General features: G+C 38.3%; 2 protein-coding genes across 2 annotated transcripts; one reads left to right on the top strand and one right to left on the bottom strand.

Moving 5' to 3' along the window:
• The first annotated feature begins 651 nt into the window (after positions 1–651).
• Positions 652–5,304, top strand: si:ch211-211k8.4. The gene is made up of 11 exons (XM_087281320.2): positions 652–954; positions 1,852–1,978; positions 2,081–2,321; positions 2,429–2,702; positions 2,807–2,984; positions 3,102–3,178; positions 3,324–3,504; positions 3,613–3,861; positions 3,986–4,157; positions 4,241–4,389; positions 4,527–5,304. The coding sequence occupies exons 1-11, from the start codon at positions 676–678 to the stop codon at positions 4,694–4,696; spliced, it is 2,097 nt and encodes a 698-aa protein (XP_087137446.1). The 5' UTR covers positions 652–675; the 3' UTR covers positions 4,697–5,304.
• LOC147840812 (P2X purinoceptor 7-like) lies at positions 4,686–6,138 on the bottom strand. The gene is made up of 3 exons (XM_087281377.2): positions 5,991–6,138; positions 5,753–5,907; positions 4,686–4,848 (listed from the first exon to the last, which is right to left on the bottom strand). The coding sequence occupies exons 1-3, from the start codon at positions 6,033–6,035 to the stop codon at positions 4,686–4,688; spliced, it is 363 nt and encodes a 120-aa protein (XP_087137503.1). The 5' UTR covers positions 6,036–6,138.
• Between the last annotated feature and the right edge of the window lie 9,750 nt (positions 6,139–15,888).

Below are 15,888 nucleotides of genomic sequence, written 5' to 3'. Positions count from 1 at the left end.
TTAAATCATACCTATGAAATGTTATGACTTTTTCAATTCAATTCAATTTTATGCTTTGTTTGCTCGTTACTACACCTGTACGCAGCGCTAAAGTCCAACATATTCACGTTGACTTTAGTCTTAACTAGTGCGGTTGAATGACATTTGTCCTAGGAGCACTGAATAAATGTGGTGGCACTATTGACGCATGCTCAGTGTCCGTATGTGATATCTAGTGTATATATCTATGATAGGTTGTCAGCAACAGAGTGCTGTGGGGAATGATATACAGTATTTAAGTACTTTAGTCCCTGTTGACACCTAAAACTAAGATGCATTTTTTGTCTATCCAATTCAATTCACTTTATCTTTATATAGCGCTTATACAATGTAGATTATGCTAAAACAGCTTAAAGGGCACCTATTGTAAAAAATCTTCTTTTCAAGCTGTTTGGACAGATCTGTGTGTTGGTATAGTGTATAGACCATCATACTGGGGTGATATGAACACACCCAGTCCTTTTTTTTCAATTTAACTACAAAAAAAAGGGTCGGCCAATTGGAGCTGTTTTCAAATCGATCGCACCATTACGTAGGTGTGCGATTCCCCCCGCCCACCGAATTGATTGACAGCTGCGCGTATTAACATATCCTGCGTTTGCCGTTTCCGCCATTATCAGCGTGAACGTCGAAGCGATGCCACCGAGAGAACACCCTTGTGCTATTTTAGGATGTAAGGCTCAGCACAAGAGCCTTCACCGTCTTCCTGCAAATGAGCAACAGAGGCTTAAGTGGCTGAGTTTTATCTTTGAAGACAAGGTGCCTGAAAATGTACCAAAACTGTTGTATGTTTGCGCTAACCACTTTAGCGTAGACTGCCTCGAGAACGCGGGACAATACAACTCCGGATTCGCGAGTAAATTGTTTTTGAAAACTGGATCAGTTCCTACAATACGTGATCCTGTCTCACTTCAAGTAAGTATTACATTTTATGTACTTCTAGCCTTAGTATTCTAATTATGTTAAGCCGATGAATAGCATCTGCGGCTAAAGTAGCTTCGGATGTTTGTTTGCACGTGTTTACCTCTTATTGTGCTTTTCAAAAACAGTCTAAATACTCGAAGCTGCATATGGTAGTGTGTACATGAAGGGGGTTTAGCCATTAGGAACAGAAACCGTAGAAAAATAGCAACATTGTAAAAAGCAGTACTACTGGCTACAGCTAAAGTTTGTTGTTGTTAAATGTTTGTTGTACTGTAATCGTAAGCCGAAATGAATAACATCTAAAAGTTAAAAGCCGCTAAAGTTGCTTCGGATGTTTGTTTGCACGTGTTCACTGCTATTATGCTTTTCTAAAACAATCTAAATAATCGAAGCTATAAGTGGTAGTGTGTACAAGAAGGGCTTTTAGCCATTAGAAACAGAAACCATAGAAAAATATAAACATTGTAATAAAGCAGTAACCAGTACTGGCTACAGCTAAAGTTTGTTGTTTATGTGGGATGTTTGTTGTAATGTGTATACTGTAATGTTAAGCAGAAATAAATATTATCTGCGGCTAAAGCTACTTCGGATGTTTGCGCGTTTACAGCTATTGTGCTTTTCTAAAACAGTCTAAATACTCGAATCTTTAAGTGGTAATGTGTACATAAAGGGGTTTTAGCCATCAGAAACAGAAACCGTAGAAAAAATTAAACATTGTAATAAAGCATTACCACTGACTAAGTTACAGCTAAAGTTTGTTTTGTATGTGGGATGTTTATTGTAATTTTTTCCACTGTACTTGCACGTGGTCTGCAGTTGTTTACAATAAGATCGGTATGTTTTAATCAAATAAAGGTCATTTTAAAACATGTATGTTTTCTTACAAAGGCCACGACGTCGACAAAGAGCAACAAGGTGGATGTAGCTTGCCAGACAGAACCTTTTCACACATCTTTACACAGTGTTGGCACCCAGTTGTCTTTTAGGACGCTTCAGGCTAAACGCAGGAGTACAAGTAAGTTAAAATTTCTCAGTTTATTTTAAGTTGCTGCATTAGAAACGTGTTTTATTATCTTTATAAACGTGCAATGAGATTAATCATAAAATTACACTATAGGTGTCCAGACAACAATATCCAGTTTTGAACTGACTGTGCCATCAGCGTCCTCTACTGCGTTTATGACTTCGACACCCCTCAAACCTTCACTAAAAAGACCTCGTCTGGAGCTGGAGGAGGAGGAGGAAGAAGAAGAAGCCGAAGAGACTTTGACAGAGTCAAAAATTATAGCCCAAGACTCGGATGTGACATTTGACCCTGCAGAGGAATGCACATCTGCAACTGAACCAACAGACTTGTCGTGAGTTTATGCATTATGTAAATTATTTGACAGATTGTGTATTGTCATCATAACATTCATCATAATTTTTTTTTTTATTATGTTAATGTGTATATTTATTTTTACAGAATCCAAGAATGCCCAGTTCATAACATTGCCAAGTTCATTGTCTATGAAACATGCCTCATGGAGCTCTTCAGTGACTGCCCAGTGTGTCAGAGGAGATGTGATGTAAAGTCACAAAGGCTTGGGACATTTCTGAGCGTACAGCAAGTCTGCCCACACTGCGAGTTTGTAAGAAAATGGAACAGTCAGCCAATTATTGGTAGTACTCCAGCTGGCAACCTGCATCTTTCTGCTGCAGTCTACTTGAGCGGTGCATCATTTTTTGTAGTTGAAAAGGTAATTATCTATCAAAATTTATCACATTTCTTTTAGAAACATAATATAAATTTTGTCACAGGGTGCATGCACATTGTACTAAAAATTCTCCTCTCTGTTGTCAGGTATTTGCTGCAATGAAACTACACATTTTTAAATATAATTCATTTCGCCGTCATGCAAGACTTTGCATTGAACCTGCTATTGTCCACAAGTGGAGAAATTGGCAGAGTGAAATGCTAGAACAGCTCAGTCGAAGAGAGAATGTGATTGTTGGAGGAGATATGAGGGCTGACTCCCCAGGTATTTAGTCAAAAGATTTAATTTCTAATTCAATACAGTCTAATAAAAAAAATAAATATGAAATACAATTATTCCAAAAATGTGTTTAGAATAATTATGTACGGTTTGTTCTTGAAGGTCACTCGGCCAAGTATGGGAGTTATACAATGATGGACCTTGCAACTAACACAGTGGTCGACCTACAGTTAGTCCAGGTAATACAGAAAAGTATTATGTGAACTAGCATAATATTTTGGATTGAAAATGTGTGATTTATATATATATATATATATATATATATATATATATATATATATATATATATATATATATATTTTAACCTTATTTAAAATTTTATAGAGTAATGAGGTGGGTGGCAGTTACCATATGGAAAAAGAAGGCCTAAAGAGAAGCCTTGACCTGTTGGATGCCCGCGGTGTTCGTCTGGAATGCATCATCACAGACCGACATCCTCAAATACAGAAATACCTCAGGGATCGAAATGTCACTCAGTTTTACGATGTGTGGCATATCGAGAAAGGTATGTAATTTAGCAGTTATTAATTTACTTAAGATTAAATTGCTATTTACAGTTCTTACATGTTTATTATTATTTTTGTGTTGATGTCTTTTTTTCATTAAATTCCAGGAATTTCCAAAAAACTGGACAAGATATGCCAGATAAAGGGTTGTGAGAAGTTGCGTAAATGGTTACGTAGCATCAAAAACCACATCTACTGGACTGCTGCATCATCCACAACAGGTCCTGAAAGAGTGGCAAAGTGGACCTCTATCTTAAACCATGTACAAGACAAACATGTACATGAAGACCCCAATTTTCCGGCTTGTCTGCATCCGCAACGGATAAGCAGAGACAAGAACAAATGGCTGTCGGCTGGTAAGTTGTATACAGACATATAAAATATTCTTTGCGATTAAAACTAATTCAAAATAGAGCTTGTTTCATTGTTCAGATTTGTTTTTGATTTCGACTCTAATACCTTAAATTTTTGCTTGTTTAGCAACGATGCCATTCTATAAGCTGGAGAAAGTTCTCGCTAACAAGAGAATATTGAAGGATGTGGCCAAGCTAAGTCCTCACCACCAGACGTCAACTATTGAAGCTTTCCACAGCGTCATACTGCGGTTTGCACCCAAAAATGTGGTATTCCCTTTTCTGGGGATGCTATGCAGGTAAAGCCAATGATCAGAAATTAATATTTACAATACTATACAGTCTTGTCATGGTACGTCATTTACATTTTTCTTTTTGTTAGGTTGTACTTGGCTGCACTGCATTACAATGAAAATGCCGGGCGTCCCCAGGCCACATCAGCAACTGGTAAACCTATTTACAAGCTTGCTTTTCCAAAGGCAAAGAAAGGAGAGTATAGGGTCCGAGAAGTGAAGACACAGCAAACTTTCGGTATGTATATAAATGTTTATAGTATTATTAATAATTCAATAAATAAAAAAAATAATTGCACTTTACATTCACAATGAAAACTCACTACTCAAAATACAAAATTAAGTTACTAAAGAGATAACTGTTATATTGCACAGGTTATGTAGAAGAGCTGCTGGACCTCATCTTCAACCAAGTGTTTGTGGACCCATCACCCTATGTTGATGAAGTGTTGGGAATTCACATACCACCTGCTCTATCATCAGCCTACGATCGACCTGAGATGGAGGAGGCTATCTCCAGCAGGGTGACCCGCTTCAATCAATAGCGATCCTAAAACCCACATAGCTGCCCTGCTCTTCAGGAAACTGTCTTCGAATCTTCAGCACCACACAGGCAGGAATCACTACACGGACTCTCCGCCCGAGGAAACCCCAACACCAGCTCACAAAGCTCCGATAAGCCAAAAAGCGGCACTGTCTAACAGAGACATAATAATGAAACATTGTTTTAGAAATTGCACTACAATTTGAACTTGGGAGTTATCACATATACATTTTTATTTTTTATAAAATAACTAGCTTTAACAAAATTTCAGAAGTCATATTTTGTTTATTCAACTGCCAATGTATATTTGATATGTTTGTATGTGTTTGTAGATATACTGTACTTTCTAATGTTCATGGACAATTGTATTTCATTCAACAAAGTGACAACTTGGAGTTTATATTTTATATTTGCACAAGGATACATTTTATATTTGACATCACATTTTAATTTATACTTCAATATAAAGTTTTTATATGACTCAGGAATTGAAGCATCTTTTCTGAAGGGTTGATGTTTCTATGCCATACTGATTTTTATATATTTTAAGAGTTTATATATTAATGTTTAGTGAATTTAAAATTATTTTTCAATAAAAAGTACATGCATTACTCAGCCTTTTATGAAGTCATTCAAATTGTCATCTCAGAAATAGCAGCAATAAAAAACGGTACGTATTTCATTTTTATTGACATTGAGGTAAAGTTGGTTTTATATTCAGATATTCGGACATTCTCCTTAATAGTATCATTTCAGTAAAGTATTCTTTGCAAATTCAAAATAGGGAAATCGTATTAGCAGCAAATGACAAAGTACAACATTGTTTACAGTCAAGTAAATAGTTTTAATGTTGTTTACAAGTCATACTTGCATGCTAAATACGATCGAATGTTTAAACTATCATGATAAACAATACAGGGACTTCTGAATGTGCGGATATAAAACCAACTTTATCGCTATTTTATTGACTACACGGCGTTAATGTGCTTAAAAAGAAAGCGAGCATGCAGATCATGAACAAGGTAACCTGCTATTATTTCTATTTATTTAAACTCACTTTTGCACTCCACGAAGTCGCAGGGGACCATAGTCTGCTTTGTATATATTCGATGCATTTTGCAAGGAATAAATATTGAAGCAAACGGGATCCATTCCTGGATGCTCCGTCATGCACGAGGGTTGCATTTCCAGTTGATCCATTCGTCTTCTAACCTTATTACACGACACAGTTATGCTGTTTATTATCTCATTCGATGTCTTTAGAGCAGCAACGTTAACATAAACTGAAAATTTACCTGCGGTATCTCCCTGCAGCATACATTTTCAGCCTCAGTTGGCATTTTTTCACAATTGCCACACAAGCACCTGCCAATATTTGTCAACGTCAATATTCATGAATTACGAATAAATCATACCAATGCAAAATTTATCTCTGTGGATATCTTTATGTCTTGTCTGTGTTTGACGTAACGCATGACGTTCGCGAACTTTATCAAACAAATTACGGATGGCGCATGCATAGTTACATAGCGGCTGTAAAAGTATTCAAAAACATAAAATATTTTGTATGTACCACTCTGACACATTCTGGCACATTCGGATTATAGATTCCTCAACAGTCGACTCTGCTTGATCTGTGTCCGAGTCTGGGTCATATATGTAGGGTTGAATTGTGTTCCTCTCACTCATGATGACTCTTACTGTCTGCCTCTGTGACGCGGTGCACAAAGCAGACGCGCTCTTGGCTCCGCCCCCTTGTTACGTTGGGCGGGCAGTCGAAACTCATTATCATGTTAAACAACACACCCCAAAACAGCAACCCGTGTACACGCCTCTAAATTTACACTTTTTAACACAGCATAATAACCATATCTGAATTGCGTTTTGATCTGAACCTATATTGGCACACTCAGAAGAACCATAATATTAGTATTAAATCTCAAAAAAGGGCTAAAATATGTGCCCTTTAACATAGAAGTTCTAGTAATTTGAAACTGCATCGGTCCGATTTTCAAAGTTGAAGTTCAGTTTAGTTCAGTTCGGTGTGGTTTAATTTTGCCTAAAATTGAAAGATTTAAAGACCACTGGAAGATTGAAAACGCTGAAGAGCAAATCCATTAATTTGCAGCTCCACAAGTCCCAAACCAAGCAAGCCAGTGGCGAAAGTGGTGAGGAACAAACTTGACCAATTGACGAAAGTGAAAAAGAAAAAAAAAACCTTGAGAGGAACCAGGCTCAGTTGGGCAAGACCATTTCTCCTCTGGCCAAATATCTTGTGCAGAGCTGCAGTCTAGGCACCAGAGGGTGGAGAACGCTGAACATCTATCGTGGAGAAGCTGCAGGCGTAAGTAGGTCACCTGCACACCTGTACAGGCTGGCCCACAGGGTCAATGCAGAGACTCGTCTGTCACTGGGGTCTTTCAGGAATCAGTCTCATGTTCTCCACTCCATATCCAGACACAATGGAATGGAATTAGAGCTAAACACAGGGTTCCAAAAGATCTAAACTGTTTTGAGCTCGTCCACTTTCACACACTTCCAGAGAGAGATGAACATGCATATGTTATGATTGAGCATGTACTGAAAATACTCATGGACCATTGATGTATCCAACACTAACAAAATACTACTTTGAATCTACTGACCGTATAGCTCTACATGTCAACATTTTGCAACATGCTATGAAAAAAAGTAGGGTTTAAAGACTTCAGTGAGTAAATTATTGTTGCCATCATACAGTGTTCAGCATATATGAGTGCACCCCTCGCAGATCTATCATTTAAATTCATGTTTTTAATAAGCTATACAATATTATTTTTGTGCATATATATTACATTAGTCAGTACTGAAGCCAAATCTGGAGCTTATCTAACAAAATAACTTACGATAATGGTCCAAAAACTAGTACACCCAAATTTAAATGTCATACAAAAATAATAAATAATTTTTTTTTAAAAAGAGGAAAAATCAAGAGAAGAAAAAAAAACTGAAAAGTTTAGTTGAAATTTTGTAGGTTGTAATTTGTTTTTGCAATATTTTGCTTGAATTTAATAGTATTATTCTTCAATTTCTAAATATGTTTGAACTAAAATATTATTTTGTTTAAATGCACCAAAATACATATTCACTGAGAAATGGATGAAAATATTCATTTTTAAAATGGGGTGTAATTATGCTGAGCACTGTATATTAAAAAGTACTTATATGTCACACTGAGAGCTATCACGAAACGGCGCAGTTAAATAAGAAGGAAGGAACTTGACAAAATCTTGACAAAGTCCTCACAAGATGCTAATGTGAAAGTGTTAACGCATCTCAGCTTACTGCTTGAGATGGATCACTGAAAAATTTATGTTAAATTGAAGCAGGGCACTTCTTTCAAAAGTAAATAACCAAGTCATGCTTAATACGTGAATCAGCCTTCATATTTGTGAAACGGGTACATTTTGTTGTACGTATCAGTTGACAAATCCAATAGAGGGCAATTTCTACATTTTAGGGTACATTTTGTGTATTGTTACAGATTTACATCTTGCTTGTACACTTCTTCCTTAACCCAGTAGTTTAGGGAGAAGTGTAACCCTTTTGTTTTACACATAGGGCGTACTCACACTATGCTATCCGAACAATGCCCAGGCCCGTTTCCCAGATCATTTGAGTGCTCTGAATCATGCTCTGAGTGTGAGTGCTTTGAATCGGTTAACTTGCCGGCCCTGGCCCAGTTGGAAGAGGTTTGCCAGAGCACGGTTTACTTGGACTTTGGCGCAGTATGCTTGTGTGTGAGTGCAAAATGCACCAAGCCCGAAACTGAAAGCGAGATGTGACTTTTAAGGGACTGTTTCATATGGATTTATTAATCATTCTTACTGTTCATTGAACACAAACTGTCGTAGATTATTAAAGACGCAAACCCATCACTGTACGACAGCTACACCTTCAGCAAACCTCCTAATTCCTGCTGCATGAGAAATTTATGCTTGTTTATGAGTGAAAAAAAAGTGGCTGATCTGTTCGGCGAATCATTTGACTGCGTGTCACTGCATATTAAACGACTTAAACAATATAACTTAAGAAATCTCCACTGTGATGAGTAAAACCACTTACTGAACAGCATCATCGATTACGTAAGCATGCCCAGGCCCGAATGTAATGTGAGTGCGGGCCGTCTGGGCAGACAAGCGTGCTTTGGCATGGTTCAAGGCAACTGTACATAGTGTACCTCTAGTTTAAAAAACATAAGGAAAGTGGGCTTGTCCAGCTTTGTTAAGTGGGAGTGCCCAGTGGTGAAAAAGGGAAGGGTTTGCATAAAAAGGGGAGTTTCATTACGTGCATTAAAAAAAAGCTATTTTCAAACAGGCAACCCAAACACAAATGCAGGGAAGATCGACATTGATTCAGAGAGCTGTGTGGAAGTGGAGGATTTCTCTCCACCAGACCTCGTCAGTCACATTATCTGGTTGATGACAGTGCAGGTCCACTGCCTCATCATTTTTAACCTTTCAACACAAACACAAAGTGAAGATGCTCATGACGAGGCCAAAATTGAAGTCTCTCAATGGTAGCTATTATTCCCAACTGTATTTGTTGAAATAAACATCATACAACTAATAAATAAACCATTGTACTTGCCACAAATACTGCACTGCACTAAAAAAGTGGATTGCTATAATTTTATTGTCTCTGTTGTAATCTTAGCAGCTACATCTGTGAAAACATCGGTATTACTGTAAACTACTTTGTAACTTCAGTCATTTCACAAAGTAATGTATTCAAAAACTGAAAGAATACTATCAAGTATACAATCTAACTTTGCTAACTGAATATTGTAGTGATATTACTGTAAACTTAGTAACTAAATTCATTTTGTCTAAGGTATTTCTTCAAAAACTGAAAGAGTATTGCTGACAATACTAACTAACTTTGTCATCTGATGAAACATAGACAACGAACATTGATCACACACTTACCAAATCTGTAGAGACAGGACAATCAAAAAAAAAAAAAAAAAAGACGAGTGGCAAATTTGGATTTTACCATATCCAGATTCAAAAAGCACCAGTTTGCATGTTAGCAGACCACTGTAATCCACAAATGTGGGTCCACACATGAGCTGTGCTCTCATCGCAGGGAAATGGAAACAAAACTTTTGTTCCGGCACATTAAAAAATGAAACACTGACAACCCATGTGTCCAAACAATTCTTCTTCCACTCGTTTTAATTACAGTTGGCAAAACAACGTGGCATCTCTCTGAACACTGTAACAGTTAAAAAAATCTTCAAAGCTATATCATGCATATTAATAAAGTTTTATCTCATTCACAATAGAGCTCGCTGATTGGTTTGAACCGAGTCTTTCTCATGAATTAATGCTGAAAATTCAATGACATTACTTTGTGCTGGCCGGTGCAGACATCCAATCTCCAAACTATAATTTACACAAGGAACATGGAAGAAAGAAGGAATGTGCTCAAAACAAGGCAAAAACAACCTTTTTTCACATTTTTTTTGTGAATTATATGTGAACTAACAGTGTTTTTAGCAACTAGTGACATACAGTATATAGAACTGTCAACATCTCACTAAATGTATTTTAGAGTTTCACTACCCTTCTTCTGTTTCCATGTACATATCATTAGTGTGAAAAGGAAGAAAATATGCTGTCATCATACCACCTCTTAACATTCATTTTATATAGAACTGCAGTCAAACATATTTAGAAGTAAGCTTTTGTGGTTTCACAAACTGAAGATTTAAAAATTAATTTCAAGAGGATCACGTGCTTATGATTGCTTGCAGCTCGTCCAACATTATCCAATATATCATTCACCAATCAGACGATTCATAAGCCACTATAAATACCCTAAGTTCCATATAACAGCCGTCTTTGTTTTGAAAAAAGCCCCCTTCCACCCCTACTCCTCCTCCTTTCCCAGATGGGTGGCACGGTGGCCCAGTGGTTAGCACTGTTGCCTCACAGCAAGAATGTCACTGGTTCTAGTCCTTACCAATCCAGTCTACATTTCTGTGGTGAGTTTACACATTCTCCCCGTGCTCAAATGGGTTTACCCCGGGTTCCCCGGTTTCCTCCCACCGTCCAAAAACATGCAGCTTAAGTTAAATGACTAATCCGGCACCATAGACATGCTCCTTGAAAGTAGTATTCTCTTAAGAGCAATCACTATCTATTCATTAGCTACTACAGCAGGAGAGTTCTCAAGATCTACCTGAGCTCAAACTCCCCTCTCGCTTTGCAAACGGGGGGGAGCCAAACGCATAAGGATCTAATGACCTCAGGGCTTTCTCCTGGGACAGCATGCAAGCTTTATAATCAATCATCAGCTTAGTGTAAACACTTGAAAATATAAGCATGTATTTTCAATAAGCCTGTAGTAAAAAAAAAAAAAACTATGCAACTTTGTGTTAATTAGCACTCATTGGAGCATTATTAGACTGTCTGCCTAATATCTGCTAACTCTTTATTTTGATGGTTCCAAACCGAATTTGTACTGATAAGGTTTAAAAATATAGACATTTAATTAGTTTTGCTGCTGGTTTTAAAACTACAGTTCCCAAAAGTGAAATCTTGTTTGAATCCTACTAAAAGAAGATCATATACAACCAAAATGGATATACTGTATTGACAATGGTCAGAAAACAAGTGTGAGATATCATAGTCCAATAAATTGATGTCATGTCTATAAAATTAAGAATAAATGATGAAAAATCTGTCCTTCAGATTCTGCCACTAACAAAACACTCTCCCACCTGTTCAGTACTTTGTTTTTGTCTCAGCACCGTCTACATCAGTGGCCTTTGCATAACTCCTACAATCCTTGCACTTCCTATAATAGAGAACTTTATCATCACCCTGTCATGTTTGTCTCAATGACTAATATTTACCTCAATTCCTTTTTGCTGCCTCCATCATCTGTCTATCTGGTGTCTATTCATTCGTAAGTCTCTATTTTTATACTGAGGCTGTCCCTGTCATATTTCAGTTCATTATGACGTGGAATGATTATGCGAAAAGAATAGAGGGAGATGAAGATAATTAGTTTGAGAGCGGAAACAAGATGCATTTAATTGCACATGCTCTTGGCTGGAAGCATATAATCAACCTGCTTTTCAAAGTGTTATTTTCCATGTTACATCTTTCATAGTTTTTATTTTCCTTTTAAACAGTGAACATTCAGTACAGATTGAAAGCAACTGACACAGAAAACAAAAACATGAAGCCAAAAAGTGTCAGCTCTGTGGGATGATGGGGCTACAGAATGGAGTAAAGATGAGCAATAGTGAGGGGCTACTGAAGAAAATCAATGCATGTAATTAAAGGCCTAGAAACTGTGAAATCAAGGCTTAACGCACAACAACAACACTGAAACGCCAAGAAAAGAAGACTCTTAATGTGCCTACTTACTGCTGCAGTGCCATAAGAGGACACCTGGAGTTCTGTGACCTTCACAAGTCAAAACAGATACCTTCAAAACAGCAGATGCCTAAAAGAGGGAGAACTGAACAACATTAGACTCTGGTAATAGCACTAAATTGTTGCCTAGTGGTACAGATGATTGAACTCCTACCAGCAGATTGTTGCATATATTAGCTAACAGGAGGTATGGTATAAAACTTGTAGAAAAATCTAGCATAGCTGGTAATCAACATAAGCAACGTTTTTGGTATCTGGGACCAGCATGATTTATTTTTTTCAGAGGAAAAACTATCATGGTCTACCAGCAAAACCAGCATAAACCCATCCTGATCTCATGAGAAAATGTAAGTATTTTACATTTTGTCAATTTAGTGGCTGATTCGTATGAGTTCAGTCGTATGAAATTGTACGATTTTAAAAAGAAGGCCTGGTACCTAACCCCACCCCTATACCCAACCATCATTTGGCGATGAGCAAATCATACTAAATTGTATGTCTACCAGCAAAACCAGCATAAACCCAACCTGATCTTACAAGAAAACATAAATATTTTACGTTTTGTCAATTTAGTGGCTAATTCGTTTGAGTTCAGTCATACAAAATTGTACGATTTTAAAAAGGAGGCGTGGCATCTAACCCCACCCCTAAACCCAACCATCATTTGGGCATGAGCAAATTATACTAAATTGTATGAATTAGATTGTACGAATTCATACGAATTAGCCACTCAGTTAAGAAGTTATGAATTGCAGTGAGATTGTGTTGCATAAACCAGCCTGAACTAACTTGAAATTCCAGCTCGTTTATGCTGGATTTGTTTTTCCGTTGGACTGCTCAAATGGGAATTTGGAACAACAATTAAGCTCAAACTTTCAGCAGTTAAGTAAGATCCCTCAATTTCATCGGAAAAAATAATGGTCATTTAGAACATAAAGAATAAGGTAAACAGGAGGTGCAGTACTGTGCCAAGACAAGCTATGCCAGAGGCTTGAAACGGCAGAACAGAATGATAATACACAGAAACTAACATGACAGCACAAATTTGAGGTCAATAGGAGAGTTTAAATCAAAAGGAATGTTCCAAGTAAATGGAAAATTAAAAGTCAGACTCCTGTAGTGGTTAAATTCAGGATTCAATTACAGTGGGATATAGGAGGAGAAAGGCTTTCTGTAGTTCAAAGGTGTCTAATTCTGCTCCTAAGGGCCACTTTCCATCAAAGGGCCTACTCACACTATGCTATCCGAACTGTCCCCAGGCCCGTTTCCTGGATCATTTGAGAAGTGTGAGTGCTGTGAATTGGACTCAGGCACGGTTCAGTTAGCCGGCCCAGGCCCGGTTGGAGGTGTTCCTGAGCGTGGTTCACTTGGGCTTTGGCGCAGTAAGCTTGTGTTTGAGTGCAAAATGTGCCTGAGCCCGAAACTGAAAGCAATACAAAAATTTAAGGGACTGTTTATATGGATTTATTAATCATTCTTACTGTTCAATGAACGAAAACTGTCGTAGTTTATTGGTTGTTTATTAGCATCAAAAGTGGCAGATCTGTTTGGCGAAATGTTTGACTGCGTGTCACTGCATATCAAACGACTTATACAATATAACTGAATAAATTTCCACTGTGCTGAGCGAAAGCGCTTACTGAAGAGTGCATCATCGATGACGGAAGCGTGCCCAGACCCGAATGTAATGTGACTGAGAGCTATCGGGGAAGACGGGATTGGGGACCAGCGTGCTTTGGCCCGGTTCAAGTCAAATGTACAAAGAGTATGCCTAAAGTGTTGCTCCACCACACCTGCCTGGAAATTTCTAGCAATTGTGAAGGCACTGATTAGCAGGTTCAGGTGTGAACATTGTGGCTCTCCAGAAGCTGGATTTGATCCTTAAAGACTGATTTATAATTCTGTGTTGAGTGATTGACCTTACCCATGTCACCTGCCTTGCGCATAGTCGTGTATTTATACTTCTGCGTGCTATTTGTGTTGTTCTGCAATGACACTTCCAAAGCGCTAGCTGGCAGTACGTTTTTTTAATCCTCTGTGTCATGTTTTTTTCGTGGGTGTTTTTTTTTTTTTTTTAAACACTACTTTAATGTACAAGTAGGTAAAACTCACTGATTCAGAGGCTGGGACCAGCGAACGTGCAACAACATTAATCATAAGGGAACCACAAAACAACAGTTTCTATCTAAACCAACTTCACGGGACTCCACAACTGTAAATCTTCGATCCAACGTGTTCGCGTGGCTCTCTTTCTCACCCACACTGGTCATAGCTACCAAGCTGATTTCTCAATGTCTGTGTCAAGGCTGATTTATACTTCTGCGTCGAGTGATCGCGTTACCCAGGGCGCCTGCCTTGCGCGTAGTCATGCATTTATACTTCTGCGTGCAGTTTGTGTTGCTCTGCATAACACTTCCAAGCCACTAACTGGCAGTGGGTTTTTATATTCCTCTGTGTCGTGCTCCTTCTTGGGTGTTTTGTTTTTTCTGAACACTACCTTAATTTACAAGTAGCTCAAACTCGCTCATTTAGAGGCTGAAACCAGCGAACGTGCAACAACATTAATTATGTGGTAAACACAAAACAACAGCTTCCGTCTAGAGCTACTTCACGGGACACTACACTTGTAAACCATCAATCCAACAGGTTCGTGTGGCTCTCCTTCCCACCCACAGTGGTTAAAGCTACAAAGCCTACCAATCACAGAGCTTGTGCTATGCGTTATTGCGTTGTTTAGTTACTTTTTTTGAGAGGTGCGCATCAGCGTCTGTGTCAGCCACGGTGAGGGCTATGCGGTTGCGCGAAGGCTGTGCCATCGCATACTGTACGTGTGTGCTTGATGCAGAAGTATAAGTCAGTCTTAAGCTGTAGCTTAGCAGGCTGTTAAGAATGATCTATAAAATCCAGTTTATTCTTCTGCGACAATTATGTGTATAAGGTCTGGCAGGCACAGTAGCAAACCCTTTGCATTAGTAGACCCTGACATTCAAAGTTGTTGTGGTGACGAACAGCACAAGATCTGTAATTGGCCAACTTGGTAGCGGTGAAGTGTTTGGGTGGGGCCAAGAGCCTAGGGAGTTTAGTAAGACCAGTAGCAGAAGTGTTTAACAAGTGTCAAGTCCTGCAGAGAAGCTCCAGATGGATACTTTTGTTTTGTGTTACTGTGAATTAATTTTATTGCAAGTTCACTGGACCATACCTCTTTCCCCCTTGAATGAGTTAATAAGCTATTTCTAAAGTACTAAACGCATGCATTTCTGGTATAAAGACCCTGAAGACCCTGATTTGCTGCTTCAAATGTGTTCAATCTCTGCAGAACAATGGGCTAGTGTGTCCTCGCTGTCGCCTATAACAGGGTGACAATTTGTGTGTATAATTCATATTTATTATTAATATATTCCATACATTGTGTGCAGGTGACATGATGGTGCAGTGGGTAGCGTTGTCACAGCGATGATTCGAGTCCCGGCTGGGTCAGTTGGCATTTCTGTGTGGAGTTTGCATGATCTCCCCATGATCGTGTGGGTTTCCTCCGGATGCTCCGGGTTTTCACCACAAGTCTAAAGACATGCACTACAGGTTCTAAGTGAAACTGTCCGTAGTGTATGTCCTGGTCCTCCAGCTGGGGTGTTGATCATGGGCTAATGACCCACCTCGTAAAAATGAGATGTTATGAAACACCAACATGGTGCAGCTTAATATCAACTTCGATATAAATGGCCCTGGGATGAAGTAAGTATTACAGTGTGTGTTATTAGCGTCC

This window comes from Danio rerio, chromosome 14, assembly GCF_052040795.2.
Source record: "Danio rerio strain M-AB ecotype USA chromosome 14, GRCz13ab, whole genome shotgun sequence".
NCBI classification, from domain to species: Eukaryota; Metazoa; Chordata; class Actinopteri; order Cypriniformes; family Danionidae; genus Danio; species Danio rerio.
The sequence above is the reverse complement of the archived record's forward strand: the minus strand, read 5'-3'. Positions and strand labels throughout refer to the sequence as shown.